The 19,776-nt window shown below is 47.2% G+C and overlaps 1 protein-coding gene across 2 annotated transcripts in view; it reads right to left on the minus strand.

Moving 5' to 3' along the window:
* The window catches only part of PTPN11 (protein tyrosine phosphatase non-receptor type 11), an 80,850-nt gene that overhangs the window by 25,778 nt on the left and 35,296 nt on the right, over positions 1–19,776 (minus strand). For both annotated transcript variants that reach the window (XM_058691228.1, XM_058691227.1), the window contains exons 7-9: positions 6,428–6,524; positions 3,059–3,138; positions 2,777–2,935 (exon numbers count right to left, since the gene is read on the minus strand). In XM_058691228.1, the coding sequence (XP_058547211.1) occupies positions 2,777–2,935; positions 3,059–3,138; positions 6,428–6,524 (336 nt within the window). The remainder of the gene's footprint in view (positions 1–2,776; positions 2,936–3,058; positions 3,139–6,427; positions 6,525–19,776) is intronic.

The raw sequence follows: 19,776 nt of genomic DNA on the forward strand, positions 1-19,776 counted from the left end.
AGAGGTAGCCTCCTATGAAGCGGACTAAAGGCAGGACAGAGGGCTCAATTTTCCATTCTATACGTAGGGCAGGTAACAGTCACCTGAAGCAGAAACTAGGAAGACGTTTTACCCTGTCCATTAATTCAAGAACATCTCATGTTACTGCACATAGCTGCTGGAGGAAGCCTCTGTTTCACAGTGACCAGATCTAGCCTCAAAGGTTTTCAGAAGTGCTGAAACTACTTAGCACAATGATGAAAACCTTACAAAATCACACTGCCCTTCAAAACTGATAGGAAAATTACATTAGAGCACTAAGATCCAAATCACCCATCTGTCTTAGGTTTAACTTGCAGATGACTGCTATATTCCATGAAAATTTTATGCAAACCATTTAAAGTGTAACTACAAAAGAACTTTGACTAGAACACAAAAACACAGAACTTTTCCAACTTAAAAACCCACATGGATGGGCTCACTTCGGGATAATGCACAGAGCTGTTACTCAGTGAGATCTGTCTGCTTCTCTGTAGGTGTGGGATGTTATAATTTTTAAAAACCGGAAAGGTCACAAAAAGTGTAGGGAGAGGACTACTTGGCATAGACAGCTGGGGAGGGGGGTGTACACGGGGACAACCACTCTGGGGGCAGTTTGGCAGAAGTTATTAGAGTTTACAACATGCATACCCTATGACCTAACATTTCTTTTTCTTGACATCTACCCTAGAGAAACATCTGCCACACGCACACATACACAAGCAAGAATAAGATTATTCACTTCAGCACTGCTTGTTAAGAGCAAAAACTGAAACACTTAAATGCTCAACACATAATGGTGAAATAAATTATGATATATCCTTACCATGGAAAATCATGCAATTACTAAAAAGAAAGAGGCCAATATGTACTAACAGTAGATATTCAACCATTCACTTCGGTGGGGCCCAAAATGCACCACAAAATTCATGTATGAAAATACTTTTACATACGGTATTTTTCAGAAATTAGTACTATAGACTTCATTAGGCACCTACAGGTACATAAATACACGCATATACGTCAATGTTGGTATGTTGTGTCTATAGTAATGCCTCCCATACACGTATGTATGTAAATGCCAAGAAGACAGCATGGAAGAATACACATTGCACTGGTCACAGGGATTTCAAATGGGTGGCCAAGGGATGGTGACAAAGACAACTTTAACCATCACGATAATGTGTTTGGATATTTATATAAATATATGCTTGAATAATTCAAAATAATTTACAAAATTTTTTAACATTTATTTTGAGAGAGAGAGAGACAGACAGACAGACAGAGTGCGAGTGGAGGAGGGACAGAGAGAGGAAGACACAGAATCCGAAGCAGGCTCTAGGCTCTGAGCTGTCAGCACAGAGACCAACGCAGGCCTCGAACTCACAAACCATGAGACCATGACCTGAGCTACAAAGTTGGACACTTAACCAAATGAGTCACCCAGGCACCCCTTCAAATAATTTTTAGATGTCTACAAGTCATGATAAGTATGATTTACATGACCAGTGAAATCACTACTTGTTAGTACTCCAATCCTTTGAAGGTACTAGATGGGGCTTTTCACATTCCCTTCTGGACTTCTGCTCCTGGATACAATAAAGTAACAGGGATTGTATTTACCCTTCCACCTCAGACAACTAAAAAACAGGAAAAATGAAAAGACATATATAATAGAATTAGTAACAAGGACATTAAAACAGTTATTACAAATATACTCCATATGTCCAAAAGGTGTAAGTTAAAAAGAGAGACATAGACGGCATTAAAAACGAAAACAGGGGCACCTAGGTGGCTCAGTCAGTTAAGCGTCCGACTTTGGCTTAGGTCATGATCTCACAGCTCATCAGTTCAAGCCCCACATCGGGCTCCGCGCTGACAGCTCAGAGCCTGGAACCTGCTTCAGATCCTGTGTCTCCCTCTCTCTCTCTGCCCCTTCCTTGCTCGCACTGTCTCTCTCTTTTTCTCAAAATAAATAAACATTAAATCAAAAACAATCTTTAAACGAAAACAAAAACAAACGGGTGGTGGGTACTAAGGAGAGTACTTGTTAGGACGAGAGCACTGGGTGTTATACGTAAGTGATGAATCACTAAATCCTACTCCTGAAATCATTATTAAACTATATGTTAACTAACTTGGATTCAAATGAAATTTAAAAATTAAAGTAATAATGATAATAAGAGATTTTTTACATATAAAAAAACCCAAAACAATAAAACTTACAGAGATGAAAAAGATAATATCTGCTGTAGAGAACACACCGAATAGTCCTAACAGCAGATGATACACCACAGAAGGAAAAAAATCAACCTGAGGACATACAGCAAAACAAACCGTCCAAAATGAAACCGGTGGGGGGGGGGGGGGGGCAGGTTTCTTGAAACACCATCTGCCAGAAGTCATTCACCGTGTTTTGCAGGGGGTAGACAGCCGAGCAAAATGAGCAAAGTCTCCATGGGCCGCAGGATAACATCAAGCAACCTAATATACGTGTAACTCGTGTCCCATGTTTGAAGAAATAATAAACATTTCCAAATTTGAAGAAAACTATAAAGCCCATAGATCCAAGAAGCTCCATGAACCCCAAGCAGAAGGAACATCAAGAAAACTACACCAAAGCCTGCTGTAATCACATTTCTTCTACTCTCTTTCCTCCAGAGGGTCAGAGTAAGCCTAATTCGTTTATTCAATTGTTAACATGGTCAACCTGACACATCTGATACTTCACGGTTCATCAGAAGAGCGTGGAGTGTACCTTTCCTCTCTCCACTTCTTTCGTCGTCATGACAATCACTCGCGAGTTTTCTTGAAACACCATCCGCCAGAAGTCATTCACCGTGTTTTGCAGGCAGCCTTGTGTGGCAATGTAACTCTTTTTGGGCTTTGAATTGTTGCATTTGGTTTCAAACTCGGGCTAGAAATTTAGGAAGAAATTCCTTTAATCACTGGAAAGTTGCTTTCAGGTCACAAGAAATACAAAATACAAAAGATGGCTAGCAACGCCTGGTCAAAAAACATGGCAGAAAGCAAAGATTACCATGATAATATTTGCATTGATGTAATCTGAAACAGGCTCATTGGGATCACCATCATGGAGGACAACTCTGGTATGATCGACTGGAAGAAAAAGAGACCACAGTCAAAAAGTACTCATTCCTCTTCAGGATATGTCATTTCAAAACAGTTAATCCTCAACCTTGTCCAAGTTTTATTCACTTAGTGATAAAACCACATAAAAAATTAAATCCTAAATGAGCACAACAATGATCCAAACACCACATGATGCCTCATAATGCGGTCTTTAAGAAGAACAAAGTAGCAACAGCAACTCCTTGGTCTTGATTATGTGCTGTGGATATACAGGATATTACCACTGGGAGAAGCTAAAGGGTACGTGGGAGCCCTCCGTATATTTTTATAACTTCTTGTGTCTAAAAATATTTCAAAACAAGAAGTTTTTTTTAAAACCAAAGGAAGAGTAAGTATAGATAAATGACATGATGTCTGAGATTTGCTTAACATAATATGGGGGGAGAGGAGGAGCGGAGCAGAGTATAAATAAAACAGGACTAGGTATGAGTTGACAACGCTGGGAGCTGGGCAGCGGGTATGTGTGGTTCTTTACACTGTTCTGTCTACTTCTGAATATGTTTGAAACTTTCCATAATAAAATTGGTGGCTTTTTTTTTTAATGAAGCACACTGAACTACAACATCTAGCAGATAAGATTTTGATAGTGTCAGCTGACCAGATTCTGTACAAAAGTACATTATTGGGGGGCACCTGGGTGGCTCGGTCGGTTAATCATCTGACTTCGGCTCAGGTCACGATCTCACGGTTCGTGGGTTCAAGCCCTGCTTCGGGCTCTGTGCTGACAGCTCGGAGCCCGGAGCCTGCTTCGGATTCTGTGTCTCCCTCTCTCTCTGCCCCTCCCCTGCTTGCACTCTGTCTTTCTCTCAAAAATAAAATTAAGGGGTGCCTGGGTGGTTCAGTCGGTTAAGCGTCCAACTTCGGCTCAGGTCATGATCTCATGGTCAGTGAGTTTGAGCCCCACGTCGGGCTCTGTGCTGACAGCTCAGAGCCTGGAGCCCATTTCAGATTCTGTGTCTCCCTCTCTCTCTGCCCCTCCCCTGTTCATGCTGTGTCTCTCTCTGTCTCAAAAATAAATAAACGTTAAAAAAAAATTTTTTTTAAATAAATAAATAAAATTTAAAAAAATAAAAAATAAAAAAGTACCTTAGTGGTATAGAAATCTGAGCACTCTACCTAAGCAACTTATCTTATAATGGGAATTAGTGATATAGTTATATGTCTTGCACTCCCCATCTCTAAAGAAATAAGACGTTAATCAAGAGGAAGCACCTGACTGGGACCTTTAAGAGAGGAAAAGGCAACGACACTCTCTTCACATAACTGCAGATGATTGTTCCTGTTGCCTTTTCCTACATCCCTGCATCTCACTAATGAGTTCCATTAGGCCTCCTGAGCAGAAAGGAAAACTTAGACATAAACAGGATGAGGCTGCCCCAAGGTCATCAGGACCATGCTGTGGCTCAGACTGATTCTCTGCAAATTCCTATTGCCTTTTCTCACTATTATGAATGGCTGCATTTTCTCCCATCTTCATCCACACACGTTTCAAATAACCGTTTGGATGTGATGGACATATGTACCATGTTTGTATCCATACGTACGCAGAGAGAGCAAGACTGTCTCTCTCTCTCTCTCTCTCTCTCACACATACATACACACACACACACACACACACACACACACACACACACACGACAGATTTACGATACCTGACATAATGGCTTGGACCCAATGAGACATGAGAGCAGTGCTCACCGAATTGGCTCATGCATCCCAATAAACTTTGTGCAGTTTCTGAACACCGAAATATATACACATGGATATACAAACATGCCCTATTTTTAAGTTTGGTAAATACATTATGCATGCACTGCCATCAATCTGTATGTCAGATTTAAATTTTTCTTTCTTTCTTTTTTTAGACACAGGATATAAATCAAGAGAAGTTCTAAATGTTCCTTCCCTTCACCCCAGCGGGCCGCCTTGCACAGCCTGCTCTGGCGATCCCTCCAAGAGCGTGGCGCCCAGAGCAGAGACTGTGAGGGCTCCTGTGCCAGTTCTCCCGTTGGGATCTTGCTAAAATGGTCGAGAAAACCGGGAGAATAAGAACACCTGCTTTGTGCACATGTGGTGTAATTAAGTGACACAGGTGCAGAGTCCGGTACAGAGCAGCCCTCAGGACACGCGCGCTACAACAGCTGTTTACTGCCATCTCTAGGGTCCTCGCCACAGGCCTCCATCCTTCCTCTCGTTCCCTGTGGCTCAACTTTGGCTCTACCAGGCAGTATCTGGGTAATTAAGTGCTTTACGAATCCCTTAGGGTCATCTTCGGAGCAAAGTAGAATGTACCCGTATCTCCTGTAACTCGAGCTCAGAGGATCAGGGAGCAGAGCAGTTCTGGTCCTTGGGAGGAGGCTGCCTGTTCCCCAGAAGAGGGAACGGAGGCCCAGACAGAGGCGTGTCTTCCCAAGACGCACGGGCCGAGCAGCGCAGTGCAAGGACACAAGTCTGGGACCTCTGAGGGTCATGGTGTGGCCTGCCCCTGGGAGATGGCAAGCCCTGAGATACTCACTTTTATTTTTTTAATTAAAAATTTAAAAAAAATTTTTTTAACATTTATTCATTTTTGAGAGATGGAGACAGACCGTGAGTGGTGGAGGGGCAGAGAGAGAGGGAGACACAGGATCCGAAGCAGGCTCCAGGCTCTGAGCTGTCAGCACAGAGCCCGACGTGGGGCTCGAACCCATGAACCCTGAGATCATGACCTGAGCTGAAGTCGGATGCTTAACTAACTTAGCCACCCAAGTGCTCCAATTTAATTTTTTTTAATGTTTATTTATTTTTGAGAGAGAGAGACAGACCACAAGCGGCAGAGGGGCAGAGAGAGAGGGAGTCACAGAATCCCAAGCAGGCTCCAGGGTCTGAATTGTCAGCACAGAGCCCAATGCGGGGCTTAAACTCACAATCCATGAGATCATGACCTGAGCCGAAGTCGGACAACTTAACCGACTGAGCCACCCAGGCTCCCCTGAGATTCTCATTCTTAGGCAGACAAAATTAATTAACAAAAGGAAATGACACATTCAAGACTGCCTGGTGGCCATTTTACCCAGCACGAGCATCACAGGAACTCAGTGAATGACATCATCCTTTCCCACCGCATTTGATGATTTTGGAAACTGCTCACAATCGAAAAAGCCTAAGGCCTCGGCTCTGCTAAGAAGACACGGAGCCCCTGGGAAAAGTTACAGGGACGCCAAGGAATCAAACTCTCCAAGAGTGACTATTACTGGACAGAATATTAAATACTTACAGGGTAGGATGTTTTTATATCTATTTTTGTTCTTATTTTCTTGTCTCTGACCCTCTTTTCTGCTGTAGAGAAGTTTGCACTCCTGTTGCTGTAGTGTCTGGAGAGGAAAAAAAGTAAATATTATTGCGTGTCGAAAGCTTTAAAAAAAAAAAAAATCCTGGCTCAGCATTTCTGCTTTAGGAACGTTATCCTTGGAAATGTTCAGAGTTGAATACAACAGCTACAGAAATGCTCATCTTAACGCCGTGTCAACAATGTCAAGAACAATTTCCAAGAAGAAAGGACGGCCTGGACAGCACTACCATTAATTCACACAAACGGGTGTTCTGCGACCATTAAAAAAAAACATTCTTGGGGCGCCTGGGTGGCTCAGTCGGCTAAGAGTCCGACTTCAGCTCAGGTCATGATCTCACGGTTCATGGGTTCGAGCCCCATGTCGGCCTCTGTGGTTCGAGCCCCGTGTTGGCCTCTGTGCTGACAGCTCAGAGCCTGGAGCCTGCTTCAGATTCTGTGTCTCCCTCTCTCTCTGCCCCTCCCCTGCTCGTGCTCGGTCTCTTTCAGTCTCTCAAAAATAAATAAATGTTAAAAAATAATTTTTTTTAAATGTTCTTGGAGAATTTTTAATGCCTTGAAAAGATGATCAGAGTAAACATTAAGTGAAAAGAAGGTCAAACTTCCAAAACAGTGTATTACATAAGCCATATGTCTGCATTAGCCTATGTATATGAGAAATGGCAAAAGAATATATACCAAAAAAGTAATGGGAGTGTTTTTTTTTCAGGGTACTAGAACTATGAAGCCTTTTCTTCATTTTTTTAAACTTTTTTTTTTTTTTTTTTTTTTGCCTAAAGTTTTTAGTGGATAAATATTTATTAGGACAGAAACCTTTTAAATTTTTAACTTTTTTTTTTTTTCCACGTTTTTATTTATTTTTGGGACAGAGAGAGACAGAGCATGAACGGGGGAGGGACAGAGAGAGAGGGAGACACAGAATCGGAAACAGGCTCCAGGCTCTGAGCCATCAGCCCAGAGCCTGACGCGGGGCTCGAACTCACGGACCGTGAGATCGTGACCTGGCTGAAGTCGGATGCTTAACCGACTGCGCCACCCAGGCGCCCCAATTTTTAACTTTTTAAAAAATGTTTATTTATTTTTGAGAGAGAGAGACTGAGCACGAGTGGTGGAGGAGTAGAGCGAGAGGGAGACACAGAATCCAAAGCAAGCTCTAGGCTCTGAGCTGTTAGCATAGAGCCCAATGCGGGGTTCGAACTCACAAGCTGTGAGATCATAACTTAAGCCAAAGTCAGATGCTCAACCGACTGAGCCACTCAGGCATGCCAGGAAAGAAACCTTTTATTATTTTTTTTTTAATTTTTTTTTTTAACGTTTTATTTATTTTTGAGACAGAGAGAGACAGAGCATAAACGGGGGAGGGGCAGAGAGAGAGGGAGACACAGAATCGGAAGCAGGCTCCAGGCTCTGAGCCATCAGCCCAGAGCCCGACGCGGGGCTCGAACTCATGGACCGTGAGATCGTGACCTGAGCTGAAGTCGGGCGCTTAACCGACTGAGCCGCCCAGGCACCCCGTTATTTTTTTAATGTTTATTTATTTTTGAGAGACAGAGAGAGAGGACATGAGTCGGGGAGAGGCAGAGAGAGAGGGAGACAAAATGTGAAGCAGGCTCCAGGCTCTGAGCTGTCAGTACAGAGCCCGACACAGGGCTTGAACTCATGAGCTGTGAGATCGTGACCCAAGCCTAGGTCAGACACTTAACCGACTGAGTCACCCGGCCACCCCTGAGAAACCTTTTAAAATAACAATTATCAGGAACGAAAGTTGGGGCGCCTGGCTGGCTCAATCACAAGACGTGTGACTCTTGATCTTGGGTTGTGGGTTCGAGCTTCACACTGGATGTAGAGATTACTAAAAAACATAAATAAACTTAAACAAAAAAGACTGAGAGCCAATGAGCATTGGTGTAGAGCATATAAATAATGGCTGTGATCATGCTCTTGACTTCATGATCTGCTGCCTACTTTTACCATCGTTTAATTCAGAGCAAGCCACATACTACCTCTCAAATTTGGATACAGTAGAAGTGGTACTGGGTACCACTGGATCATGGGCACGAAGCTTTGCTCCTCCTATCCCACAAACCCTATGCCCTAGGCAGGCAGCGTGAGTCTGCTTGCGTCTACACAAACACCCACTCCCTACGTTTTCCCCAGCCAGGGAGTAAGGAAGGGAATGTCAGGCTCTTAGAGCAAGTGGTCAGGAGGGACTCCCCTTCAGGGAAAGGAGGTGGGGAATGCGATCTGAGAGAGCCACAGAGGGGCTAGCCCCAGCAGAAGAGCGGTTGTGGGGAAGCAAGAAGGACCAGCTGCAGAAACAGACATGGAGGTGCAGAAGCATGTTCAAGAGGTTAAGGTTTTAGTTTCAAAATTACAAAAAGTACCTCTTTGAAGGACCATTAGTTTCTAAAAAGTCTGATTTGTAAGCGGAATTCACAAATGGGCAAATCAAGGGGCACCTGGTGGGCTGAGCATCCGACTTCGGCTCAGGTCACGATCTCGCGGTCCGTGAGTTCGAGCCCCACGTTGGGCTCTGTGCTGACAGCTCAGAGCCCGGAGCCTGCTTCGGATTCCGTGTCTCCCTCTGTCTCTTTGCCCCTCTCCCCCTCGTGCTCTCTCTCTCTCTCTCTCAAAAATAAATAAACATTTAAAAAAAATGGCAAATCAAGAAAGTGGAAGGGACACTGAATAAAGAGAAGAAAATACATGTGTGCTATACATGTATATATAAATTCCAAAATGGTTAGCCCATCAAGGTTTCTACAAGGAGCAACAGTCAATATTGCATAGCAGTGGCCCACTAGATTTCCATTTCATTTATCTGAATTTCACAGACAGGTATGAAAGTCGAGATTTTAAATTGCTATTTGGCTCTCAGTTTGAAAATGCAATAATTGGCCTTGACACACAGCTCATAACAAAAGTCGGTACCCAGCTGAAACCCAGGCAGGACTAAACTACAATGTACACAGACCTCGGATGATGAGACAGTCATTCCAATTCTTAAAAGGAGCTCAGATTAAGTAATTAAGGCCATTTGCCTTCTGCGAGCTGGCATTTCCTCTGAACTGTGAGCCAGTCTTACTGAGCAACACTACCGTGTTAGGAGAAGAAGGTTCAATCTTGATTTTCAGACATTAAGGTGAGGTTCAAAAAGAAGCCCAAACTCTACAAGCTGACTCAAGCACTTAAAAGCCAAACAAGTGAAGAGGAACAACATCAACAAAAGCTACAAGGTGGGGGTGGCTAGGAAATAATAAGCTGCTTGATTCAAAACAAACCTGACAGTGACGTGTTCAAGTGCTCACTTACGAAACATACCTCGCATGATGCTGCTTTGCTGGCGGAGGCACAGGCCTGAGCTGTCTCTATAAAAGGCAAATTTCACCCAGACCCTCCCTTGCTCAGGCTCCAGTGTCTACCCCGGCCTGCAACTAAGTTCCAGCTTTTCAGAACTCACGCTCCTCCTCTTCTCTGCCTCTAACCTCAGCCAGTCTGTCTATGCCTCAGCTTCCTCGAGTGTAAGGTGGGGAAAATCCTAACTACCTACCCCACAGGGTCAGTGTAAGAGTTAAGGGAGATTACTACAAAAGGTGCAAAAACACGGCACATTGGTTGGACCATCTATTCAGGTCAGTCAGGGGCTCCCCCAACCCTGTATCAAGTTACCAATCGCCTCTTTCATGCGGATTTGGGGTCTGAACAGCACGCAGGCTGAGACAGGTCTCTGGGCCCCAGGGTCTTCCAGAACGGACAAGCCCCAGAGCGCCTGCGTCCCAGGCACAGTCGGTGCTAACTGGCAGCGGCTGGCAGTTGTCACAAATTAGTAATGACCAACTGTGTGTCTCTCCCCCCAGCTCCTTCCTTAGTGCCCATTAGCCCATTCTCATCTGCGCCTGGGGCCCAAGTTGTCTGAACACATTTCGTTTTCCACAGTGGAAGGCTGCCCTCCATCCAGAGTGAGGCTGAAAATAAAAAGAAGGGCGACTTTCCCTGCTCTGCCTGCAGAGGCTCCCCAACTGCACCCGAGACAATCAGCTGCCACCTGCTGTGGGGTGCTTCCTCCCCAGCGCCAGGCTGATGGCCGGAAGAAGCAGAGGACTATCCAGCGAGCCGGCCCCTGCACGTCACAACCCTTCCATGGTTTATCTTCCACAACCTCCTCCCCAGCAGTCCCGGTGGCACACCAAAAAAGCTGCAAACGACCTGTCAGGCTAAATGTCACAGTGTCTCCAGCCCCATTCTCCACTGGGCAGTGGCAGGGATGCTAATGATAATGACAGGCAGAAGAAGGGACAATGTAAAGCAGGGATGCAGGCTGCAAGATCCCGTTTTCCCAAGTAACACCACAAAGAATTTGGATCAAATGCCGAACCCTCAAAATGTGCCAGAGGTTAGTTACCATCGCCTGATTGCATGAGTCAAAACAGATCTAGAGCCAAAGGGATTGTATCAGATTTTAAGTCTTAAAAAGCACCAAGAGAAGCCAATTCTCTGATCCACACTGCATATTTACAAGTGCCCAGGTCTGGTGCACCTGGCTGGCTCAGACAGTGGAACATGCAACTCTTGATCTCAGGGTTGTGAGTTCGAGCTCCACATGGAGTGTAGAGATGACTTAAAAATAAAATCTTTAAAAAAAAAAAAAAAAAAACGAAGAAAAAGTGCCCAGGAGCATGACCAACTGTGGATGGGACAAGTGCTCATGTGCAGAATCATCCCCTGACATTTATGACCAGGGAACACTCCTGCTTCCCACCCCCGGGGCCCCTCCCAGCCTAAATGCCAGGGGCAGTGTCCCCAGTCACTATAATGACCGAATGGGACCCCCACAAGGCTTCAAAAGCCCTGATTGAAAGCCACTGGACCTGGCTCTTGACCAGAATGTCAGGAATCCAAACAGAGGAGCAGGTTCAAGGAGAGACAGACAGGCAGGAAACACACTGGCAGAACCACGCATCCCCAGGTACCACGACAATGACAAGGGCCCAGTGACCATTCTGCCTGCACTGTTCCGGGCAACGGGGACAAATCACAAAAGTAACACCAGCAACCATCAAGGCCAGACCAAACCACAATTACCTTGCCTTTAAAAAGAGAACTACAAGGGCGTATATACTGCGTGGGGTAAGGGAGGGGTGGGGATGGAGAAACGAGACTACCAAAACGTTTGCAAGTGTCAAGGGTGCGGGTAGGGGAAGAGAAGGTCCATCGTTCCATCTTCTCTACTTTGGGGTATTCAAACGCTTCGATAACAGAAGAAGGTTTTTCATGAGCAAAATAAAAGCTAGAAGTGTAGAAGCTCCTACTGGCTCTGCCCCCACCCCACTCTTGGCTGCAGCCTCCCGAAGGACACAGAGGGAGCGGAGCAAGACTGCCAGGCAGGTGGGCTCCTGGCCCTGACGCCGTGAATGATTATTAGGACAGCGGTAACCACCTGGGCAGGATCCGAAACCAGGCCCGCTACCCGGTCTGAATGACCCTCTGTGTTCCTCTGGCATCCGTCCTGTGTGCAGAGGACACTGCAATTTCTCATCCCGTCCCCCCGCTGCAAGCTCTGCAGTGTCGCCAGGCGCCACGGGCGGGTGAAAGCCCCCCGCATCCTGATACCACGCCGCACAGCCTGTCGCCGTTTCTCTGCTGTGGGATTTGGGCAGCCTGTCCTGAACGAGTCCTCAGCACCACCCAGGCACGAAGGGGCAGCTGCAGACTCTCAGCGCCAGAGAAGGTCCCAACTGATGGATAAGCACTTACGAAGGTGACGGACAAAATCAACCCAAGACGTGCTTCCCCTCCCGGGGCCTGCTGTAAGCCCAGACGCCCCCGTCCTCCCAGAAGGTGGAGAGTAAGTAGGAAAATGAATTAAAAGGCATGGTGCCTCGGGGGAGAACAGGTTCCGACACACGAAACTGCAGCAGCAGTACAAGACAAATCTATAATTAAGTGTGGAATTAATTATGTGGTGTGCCGTCTAGGGAGTGAGATCCATGAAAACTAACCGAAGCAGGTTTCTGGGAGGAGCTAAGGCCTGAAGCAGGTGAAGGATTTAGACAGGTCCAAGGAGGAAAGGAAGCCATCCCAGCAAGTTCGGGAAGGCAAGCAATGTGGCTAAGAGGCGAGAGTTCTTCAGGGGGAAGGAGACTGGTCGATGAGTCTGGAAGCTGTGTGCCAAGAAGTGGAGGCGAATGGGGTTAGATGCGGAGAGTCGGAAACATGACGGCGGGCCTTGAAAACCAGGCAGAAGAATCTTCAACACCTGAGCGACAAGGTTCTGACACACGAAGTTCACACCACAGCCAACCATCTGCCCCCTGGGGACAAGTTTCTCACTTCTTTTTGGGCTTTAGTTCCTTGGTCAAAATGAAAATGCTGTGTCTCACGTAGGAAACAGGGAGCCACTGATGGGTTTCTGAGCAGAAGAGAGACAGGAGAAATGCTGAGTGCAGGTTCACCTGAAGGGTAAACGGAGGGTGAGAGGCAGAGGGAAAAAGAACAGTTCGTGTCTCTTGGGGCGACGAGAGCCTGTACCTCTGCTGTCAGACGAAACTCCTGTGTCCACGAATGCCTCCCTGGGCGGCCCTGAGCAGGTGCCCCGACTTCTCAGCATGCCCACGGGCTGCTCCACCTACCCCACAGGCCTGGGGATGCAATGAGATGACTTCCCTAGCCCCACATGCGGCGCCAAGTAGACAACAGACGCGTTTCCCTCTGCCCTCTAAGCAGAAAGACATTAGGAAAGAGGAATCAACAGCACTTGGTGAACGGCAGGGTATGGCAGAAACGGGACAAAGAGGAATTGAGAGAGGCCCTGAGGATTCCAGCCCACGGCGCCCAAGGATAAAGAGCATGAGTGCCAGACACGGGGCAGTAAAGGGGGCGGGGAGGGGGTATTTGGTTTAAAGGGGAAAATAACAGGCTCCTGTCTTGAATGCTCAAATTTGAAGAGACAGAACTGTGAAGAAATACGGAAGGCATCATTGAAAAGGCAAAACCAGAGCTCAGAAGCAAGATAAACTTAGGGCGAACCAGGATAGGATAAGAATGGACGTGCTCCCCAACGAAGAGCGAACCTCAAGCGAGACGAGCGGAGGGCCCCGGCCACGCTGTGGGGAACCGCCGGGGTCAGCCAGTCAGAAGAGGAAAAGGCAGCGGCCAGCAAGAGGCACAGGAAGAGGAAGAAGGAATAAACCAGGCGTGTGCTGCTGCAGGTCAGAGAAACCAAGGAAAGAACACTGTGGGAATGAGGAGCTGGACGGTGGTCTCAAAAGCAGCACACGGAAGAAAGAGGCTAGAGCAAAGACTACTCGTGGCACAGTAAGAAAGCCACTGGGGCCTTCCGCCTGTTGGCTCAGTGATGGTGGAAGCAGTCACGGTCGGAGGTTAAAGCAGGCAGGAGCTCAGAAGAAATGGCCACAGCACAGGCCCACCTGGTGAAGAAGACAGGAGGCGACGGCAGACGCAGGGAGAAGCAAGGGCGGTTGGGGCCAAAGGGAAAGGTGACACAGAGACGCGAAAGTGCCCGAGAGCACCTTAGGCTCTTACTCTCTGTAAAGACGTCAAGCGGCTCTGGCAAACTGAAATGACTCTCAAAAGGAAAACCTGACACTGGAGGGGCAGAGAACAGAACAGAGAGAGACGCTGGAAGAGAAGCAGTCCAAAGGAAGCAAAGGAACTTCTCCAGGACGGAACGTTTCGCTTGCCGAATGAAACCTCCAACCGCTGCAAAGCTCTGCCCACGGGAAGGCAGCAGCTCTTCTATTCAAGCAACTGGGAGCTTTGGGACCTACGTGGAAAATCCCGGCTGCGGCGCGGGCCTGCGGCCTGGAGCACTTGCAGCCCAAGGCTGGAGCCCTACTCGGGGGCTGTGGTGAAGCGTGGTGGGGCTTGGCCACCAAGGGGAAGCGTTCTGCTAGAGATCGCCAGCAAGAATTCTTATTCTAGACACAGCTTTGGGGTGCAGTTAAAGTCTTGTCTCCATAAAACCTAACCGTCTCGAAGCAGAATTTACAGCTCCCCTGAGCAGGATGTAATCACTTGAAAGAAATCGAACCGGCCTGTGGGTTTGAAGGCAGGCATTAGCTCCTCCTGGAGACACGTCAGATGGCACAGTGGCCGAGGGTCCGGGACATCTGTGTAGCTGTCAAGGAAGTGACTGCGCTGCCCGTGCGAATGGAAAACAGCTTCAGACCACGACAGAGAGAGGCTTGCGTAATAGGAGGAGGATGGGCTTTAAAAACAAAAATCAAATTGCTAAGGCGAACAGGCTTTAAAGTGCTGGGAAAAAATAACCCCAGTGAATATGATGTCGTGTGGGGTTTGTATGGGTATGTGTTGTGGTGTGTGTGTGTGTGTGTGTGTGTGTGTGTGTGTGTGTGTGTAAGTCAGAAACAGGAGATTCAAAGCTAAAATTTTTCTGAAATTCATCACTGCCACCCTGAATTAGACCCTATTGCGCAAGTGTGTATAGATGGGTCTCGAAGACCGAAATGTGCATTCACAACCCTCAAGCAGGGCCTCCACCTGAAAACTGCAGGGTAGTAAAGAGGAACATCTCCAAGCAAAGCCAGGAACATTCCTCCATACTTTTTAAGCATCAGAAAGCCATTCCCTATTGAATATATGCAAAGCATCTAAACCTAATACCACTTTCTCTCCCTCTCCTTCTCCCCCTCTTTCTCACTCTTCCCCCTCCCGCCCTCATCTCTCTCCCTTTCTCCCTCGCTCCCTCCCCCCTTCCCTCTCTCTGTCTCCCTCTCTCCCTCTCTCTCCTGAAAACAACTTGTATTCAACACTCAGCCCAAATACATCCTTTCTGTCTATGGTGTGCCAGGCTTCCCTGGAGTCTCTACCAGGACTACAGGAATCCAGGCAGGACTGCCTGTCTTTGTGGGGCCCACGGACTGCTTTGGGTTCTTCTCTTAGATAATATGCACACAGCACACCTAAAATAGCAGGATCAAAGTCTATCTCTTTATTTGATCACCTTCAGTTGCATCTGAGCAAAACCTCTCTTTATTCTGACAGACCTAGTAACGCCATCTGCTTGTGCGAATTCACGGAACAAGAGACGAACGTGAAAACAACGGCCACACGGAGTGCCCATGAACTCCAAGGAGAGCAGGTAGTATGAAGGAAAGGGCTGCTGCTAGGGCACCTGTAACAAGAACCCATCCAGGCGCGGGCACGGGGATCCAGGAAGGTTTCCCTGAGAAAATGATCCTGAGGCTGGGAACTGAGGAGTGTTAGTAAGGTGAGACGAAAAAGGAACGTTCTAGTACGATCCCACCCATAACACCATATGAATAATCGCAGCGCCATCAGATGTCCACCAGTTCAGGTTTTAACAAGTCCACAATGAAAGTGGATCACCTGCCCTCAAACCCATTCCTCCCAGCCTCCCCGTCTAGGTAAACCATGACTCGATCCTGCCAACTGCTCGAGCCAAAAACCTTCACCACATCCTTGCCCCAGCTCCGCCTTAACCACACGATGCGTTGACTCCACTTTCAAAATATCTCGAGAACCCAACCACCTCCACGGCTGCTACCCCGAACCAAGCCGCTGCCATTCACCTGCTCTGGCTCCTGTGATGTGCCTCTCTGAGGGTCTCCCTGCCTCTATGTCCCCCTTGCAGAAAGCCTCCCATGCGGCAGCCAGCAAGATCACATCCCTCCTGTGCTCAGAACCCTCCTCAGCCTCTGTCACCAAGTAAAAGCCAATGCTGCTACACGGACCCGTGGGCCCACGGACCCCGTGTCATCTCGCTCCTCTGCATCACTCCACCCACATTCCCCTTCTGCCTGCTCCTCTCCGACGGTACTCTTTGCTGATGGTGCAACGTGCACGCACACTCCACGTTCCCACTTCAGGGCCTCTGCGCCGTTGTCCTCTCTGCCTGGAATGCTCTTCCTGAGGTTATCGGTATGGCCCGCTCCCTTATGTCCTTCAACTCTCTGCTCGAGTACCGCTGCATCAGAGAGACCTGAGTAAAACGGTAACGACCCCATCAGCACGCCCTTCCTTTCTGGCCCTACTTTATTTTCTCTATAGCACGTATCACCCTCTCCCGCAACAAACATTCACTCGTTTTTTTGTTTTACTGTGTCTCCCCTTTGGCCATAAAGCTCCATAAGGATAATGACTTTTATTTGTTTCCTGCTGCATCCCCAGACCCTAGAACAGAACCCGGCCTGGAGTCTGTGCTTAATAACTACTTGGCGAATGAAGAAAATGAATACATCGTGCCACCACCAGCGTCTCCTGTTTGGGGGAAATATTCTCAGGACGTCTGCCCGACTCCCGACAACACTCATCTCTAACAACTGCTTTCCCCTCCAGACACAGTTGTTCCAAGTGATCGTGTCCTTGGTACTCTCCTCAGACCAAGATGGATGGCATCTGAGCCCATGAGAATCCTAGACTTTGTACGAAGTTGCTGGTTTCAATGTCTGCAAGGGGCCAGAAGGAAGGTTTGTGAGTCAGGAAGCAGAGGAATCTGCTCAAGGAAAAGAAGGATGAAGCAGGTGTGTGGAGAGCAGGCAGACTGGACACAGAGCGGCAGCAAGACGGAGGAGGGAGAAAGGAGAGAGCGGAGGCCAAAGGACTGCCAACAGCAAGATTGCCATCCACCACTTGGGTCCCGCAGTCAGATGCAGCGTCGAGGTGCAGCCCAGTGTCCCCCGGGCAGCCCGGGCCTAGAGGACTCCAAAGAGAAGAACAGGCTGAGAGAGCGTGCAAATACTCTATCAATGCGGCCGTGCGATAGGTACCTCGCCGAGATGTTCAGGGCTGAGCTGAGCTCAGGTTTCGGGTAACGCACAGCGCAGGCACAAAATCATAAGATCATAACCTGCCTTTTCATTTACATAGCGAGTGTCTCACTTCAGAACCTTACTTCATCCCAGCAAAGCTAGAACCATCCTCCTCCTCACATTCATAAGCAGAGACACGTAAGAGACGTAAGATGTTTACACAGATCAAGAATGGGAAGCCTCTAGGAAAAAGTCAGACTTGGGGGTCACAGTGTCTTCATCCTACAACACATCCTAGAAGAAGACCAACAACCCGAATTCATTTCAGAGGCCAAGGAGAGAAGAATCGAGCAGCTTCCCAAGAGACTTTGTATTTAAGATGCGTCAAACGCAGAAGTAACTCATAAGTGTCTTCTGGGGGAACGTACCCGAAAGGACACACGGAACTTTAAGGGCCACAACAAGACACAGCTGTCATTCAGAGCTCTGGTTCACCGTAGAGACCATCAGAGTCCTTGGTAAGAAGGAACTGATCTCAAATTATCACCTCCCGGGAAACAACTGAAGTACAAGTGCGAAGAGAATAATGCCTTGCTGTCGGGATCCAACTTCAGTTTCAGAGAGTTTAGATTGTAATGAGTCTCTGCTTCCACATATCTGGTTGGTTTCTATAATGGTTTGGTTCTGTTCTGAGCTGTGTTCCCCAGGCCCCAACCTTAAAGGGCAATTTGGGGGGGGGGGGGGGGGGCCCTGGGTAGCTCAGTTGGTTAAACATCTGACTCTTGGTTGCGGCGCAGGTCATGATCTCACGGGTGGTGAGATCAAGCCCTGTGTCGGGCTCTGTGCTGAGAGTTCGAAGCCTGCTTGGGACTCTCTCGCTCCCTCTCTCTGCTTCTCCCCTGCTCATGCTCTCTCTCAAAATAAATGAACTTAAAAAACAACAAAGGGTGTTTTTTAAAATTAACTGGATTTGAGAAGCAGATACCTAAGAGACCCAGAAAGCAGGTCACCAGCTGTTTAGGTCTGGTTTCAGCTGTCATCAGATGAAACGTTAGTCCTGTGCTCTGATTTAGCGAATGACAATTTATGCGATCAGCCTGACCTCTATGGAGAACAGACATGATATTGTTTTTTTTCCATTTTTCCCAAAAGCCGGTTCACTGGCTTTGTTGTTAATAATGTATAAAAGATTACCTGAATCTGAGATGTCACAGCGAAACTATCAGGTCAGCATTTAGAAGCAACCTTCTTTTTCCAAGGCCAGGAAAGTCACGCTAGGAGCTATTCTAAGGTCACATCTTGACCCCACCGACAGGATCATGAGCAACACCCCTGATGCCACAAGCTTCCCAGGAAGGTATGACTTTGTTTCCCTAAGCACTGCCTAAGTGACATTAGTGTTCAAGAACCCACCGGGCAATAGACAGCCACCTCACTGCTGTCACTTTTTTTAAAGTTCGAAGGAAAAGTGGTGTGGACGAATGATCACCTCAGCTACCATTTTAAGAGAATGTGTAACGGGGTGCCTGGGTGGCTCAGTCAGTTGAACGTCTGACTCCTGATTTTGGCTCAGGTCAAGATCCCAGGGTCGCGAGACGAGCCCCATGTCGGGCTCTGCGCTGAGTGTGGAGCCTGCATGAGATTCTCTCTCTCCCCCTTTACCCCTCTCCCCAGCTTGCTCTCTGAATGAATGAATGAATGAATGAATGAATGAATAAATAAAATGTAAAATGAACAAGGATATAGATTAAAAAAACAGCTCACTACTGGGGTGCCTGGTGGCTCAGTCAGTTAAGCGTCCGACTTTTGGTTTCAGCTCAAGTCATGAGCTCATGGTTTGCGGGTTAGAGCCCCACACTGGCCTTGGTGCTGAGCATAGAGCCTGCTTAAGATATTCTCTCTCTCTCTCTCTCTCTCTCTCTCTCCCTCTGCTCCCTCCTCTGCTTGCACACGCGCTCATTCTCTTTCAAATTAAAAAATTAAAAAAGAAACAAAACCTTAAACCCTTCTTAAAGGATCTAAGATTAAAAAAAAAAAAAAAAGAATTCCATAGAACTACTCTACAATCCAGCAATTGCACCATGAGGTATTTACCCAAAGGACACAAAAATACAGATTCAAAGGGGTACATGCACCCTAATGTTTATAGCAGCATTACCAACAATAGCTAAACTATGGAGACAGCCCCAAATGTCCATCGACTGATGAATGGATAAAGAAGATGTGGGGTGTGTGTGTGTGTGTGTGTGTGTGTGTGTGTAGATATATGTACACACACACACACACACACACACACACACACACACACACACACACACTGGAATATTACTCAGCCATCAAAAAGAAAGAAATCTTGCCATCTGCAACAACGTGGATGGAACTAGAGGGTATTATGCTAAGTGAAATAAGTCAGTCAGAGAAAGATAGATATCATATGGTTTCACTCATATGCGGAATTTAGGAAACAAAACAGATGAACGTATGGGGGAGGGGAGAGGGAAAAAAACCACAAGAGACTTAACGATA

This window comes from Neofelis nebulosa, chromosome 11 (genome assembly GCF_028018385.1).
Source record: "Neofelis nebulosa isolate mNeoNeb1 chromosome 11, mNeoNeb1.pri, whole genome shotgun sequence".
NCBI lineage: Eukaryota > Metazoa > Chordata > Mammalia > Carnivora > Felidae > Neofelis > Neofelis nebulosa.